This window comes from Aegilops tauschii, chromosome 3, assembly GCF_002575655.3.
Source record: "Aegilops tauschii subsp. strangulata cultivar AL8/78 chromosome 3, Aet v6.0, whole genome shotgun sequence".
In the NCBI taxonomy this organism is placed as follows: domain Eukaryota; kingdom Viridiplantae; phylum Streptophyta; class Magnoliopsida; order Poales; family Poaceae; genus Aegilops; species Aegilops tauschii.
The window spans coordinates 347,960,369-347,963,293 of record NC_053037.3 but is presented as its reverse complement, the minus strand read 5'-3'; the positions used below and the strand labels follow the sequence as shown (position 1 = coordinate 347,963,293).

The window sequence follows — 2,925 nt, the reverse complement described above, 5'->3', positions numbered from 1 at the left end:
AGAGTGGAGCGGTCGTTCCAGGACCCGGCGGTGGTGATCACCACGTACGAGGGCAAGCACACGCACCCCATCCCCTCCGCTCTCCGTGGCAGCACGCACCTCCTCGCCGCCCAGGCGGCGCACCTGCATCACCAGCACCACGGCCACCTCGGCATGCTGCCGCAGATGGGCATGGGCGGCCGCGCCGGATCGCCGTTCGGCCGGAGCAGCGGCGGCGGCATCGACGTGCTGGGCGGCCTCCTGCAGCCGCGCGCCCACCACGGCATGACGCCGCCGATGATCGGCGCTGGCGCGGGCCACCAGGCGTCGACCCAGGGTCTGCCCGGCTCAATCAGCAGCGTGGCGAGCGCCACCGCCTCGTCTCCTCCGTCGCTCCAGATGCAGCACTTCATGGCGCCGGACTTCGGGCTCCTGCAGGACATGCTGCCGTCCTTCATCCACGGCGCCGGCGGCAACAACAACAACAACCAGCCCTCATCACCGTATGGGAAGCTTCATTAGTTAGCTAGCTATAGCTAGAGATAATTATGAGATTTGGTTGGTTCTTGCTGCCTTATTAACATCCCCCAATCGATCTTGTTTTCCTTGATTGTCTTCACTTCTTGATTTGTTTCCTTCCTCGATCGATCCCGTGCTGCGAGATGGTACAGAATGAGTTTTTTCTGGGCCTCGTATCATTTCGATGGATCTAGCTCGCTAGCTATCTAGCTTTTAGCAGTCAGTGTACTAGCAGTTCTTGTACATGAAAGTACCTAATTCCCCATCTCATGCATATATTGCACTATGTCGCCGGTACTGGCCATGCATGCATGAGCTATATGTATGACAATTTTATGCTCCTTGTGTCTCTCCTGGCTCCATTAATGCAGCAGTACTAAGAATGCACATATCCATTTGCATGTTTGGTATGGTATTAAGGTTTCTTGCATACATGGCAACCGATCATGCATGATAGGCTTCATTAATTTGCTGTTGGTGGCAACTGTGGCAAGAAGATCGATGTACAACAATCTTGGCTAGCTAACTTGTTGTCATGAACCCGTGATGGGATTGTTCCTGTGGTTGGTACAAAGAGTTGTTAAGGGAAAAAGCAGTGAGGGTCGTTTTGCTGCTTTTTTCTTTCTTGCAGGTAGTGATCACTTGACCAGGTCGCTCGCTCCGAGCGCTACCTAGCTAGCGAGCGAGCTGGTGTAGATATCATTACTCATCCATAGTGATGTGAACCTACCTACTGTAGACCCTGCTTGTGTGGTTTCTGTACATGTACATATGATTGGTGCAAGATTAAACTTGGATGTAGGAGTAGTCACTGATCGATGCACGTTACGGTCCATTTCTGCCTGAATTATACGTATGCAATAGCTAGAGAAAAATCGATGATCCATCTAATATAATATATCGATTGATGTGAACCTAGCTAATTCAAACGTGGTTAATTTGGGTGTTAAATTTGGAGTTTAGACGAAGCTTGGATACAACTGGTGAAATGTGCGGTGATGCATGACTCGTACGTGCAGTCGTGCTCACCACGTTCGGTGTAGAGCTAGCAACAGTGAATGTATCTTTTTTGCTTTGTTTTTGCGAAGCAGTCAATGTATCTACTGACTAATCAGTTGCTATTTCGTCGGTTAGATGATTGACGTCTTCCCCATAAAAAAAAGGCATGCATGATTGACGCCTTCCAAATTTTGGTTCGATGCAATGTGCACTGGTCAGACATGCATGTAGCATGAAATATAGTAACAGATATTTTAGCTTGCATCGATATATCTACGGTGGACAAATGAGTAGGTCAATTAGCTAGATATATGATGACATGTGACATTTCGCTATTTGTGTGGAATGGGCCGGATATCGTTTTTTAAGCTTTTCCACCCTTTCCAATGCTACCTCATAATATTAAATATTAAGACTAAACAATGAACACAATAGTATGTGGTATTAGGTTTATTGATGGAAATGTTTATTTGAAATACTCCATCCTATATAGTACTCCTAATAATTGGTCAAATATAGCTAGGTTTGATCGTCTCAGCAGCAAGTGTGGAACAAATTGGATGCATGCATGGTCGATTGTGATGTACAGTACTAGTATGTAGCTTAAAACTTAACTTGGTCTCTGTAGAAAGTCAAATATTTCAGCTAGCCCCCCCCCCCCCCCCCCCCCCCCCACACACACACACACACACACCCCGTTAATGGCGCTTTGTACTCTAGCTGAGGACGATTAGTACAGTCTCAAGCACACAGATTCTTTCTAACCCACTGGGATAGAAGTACCAGTACCTTTAGCTTTAGCAAACTTGTCTAGCTAGGAAGAAACATTAATACACATGTGACAGAATTCATCTTTGTTTAATTAAAGGCTGTCCATCGAGAGGAAATCCACTTTGGTGGCCATCCAATTAATTGGCTGGGCTAAGATGCTTGCACAGTGTGCATATCCAATTGTACTTTAGACACAGTGCAAGAAATCGTCAAAGCCATGGCATGATCGCTCCCTGCCGTTGTTTTACTCCTAGCTAGTTATATTAATCAAGGAGATGGTGGACCAGTTACAACCATATCCTCACTCATTTATATGTCCCTCTTGTACTACCGGAGGGTACAATTGCAGCGCTCTTCGGAGCAATGAAATCATACATGCGATATGCACTGTTCTTGAATTTTCAGCTGTCTAGCCTGGTTAACTTCCTTTCTCTTCTTCCAGTTCGTACGTGTTGATTGATGAATTGGTGTTGTGAGGCCAAGATAACTCTTGGTAGTTTTTTTTTGGGGGGGGGGGGGGGGGGGGGGGGGGGGGGTGATGCATGGAATTGTGTATGCATGAGGCGTAGGAAAATATGTTTAGACATGGTCCAGCAGGTTAATCAGGTTGGAAGTCCTGGGACGCAACATTGGGCAGTGCTGAACTGCTGATAGCTA

At 47.1% G+C, this 2,925-nt stretch overlaps 1 protein-coding gene across 1 annotated transcript in view; it reads left to right on the top strand.

Moving 5' to 3' along the window:
• Window positions 1-840, top strand: part of LOC109774209 (uncharacterized) — a 2,769-nt gene extending 1,929 nt beyond the window's left edge. Inside the window, exon 3 of the mRNA XM_020332918.4 lies at window positions 1-840. This exon is cut by the window's left edge and continues 43 nt beyond it. Coding sequence (XP_020188507.1) covers window positions 1-501 — 501 coding nt within the window. The 3' untranslated portion in view covers window positions 502-840.
• The last annotated feature ends 2,085 nt before the right edge of the window (window positions 841-2,925 follow it).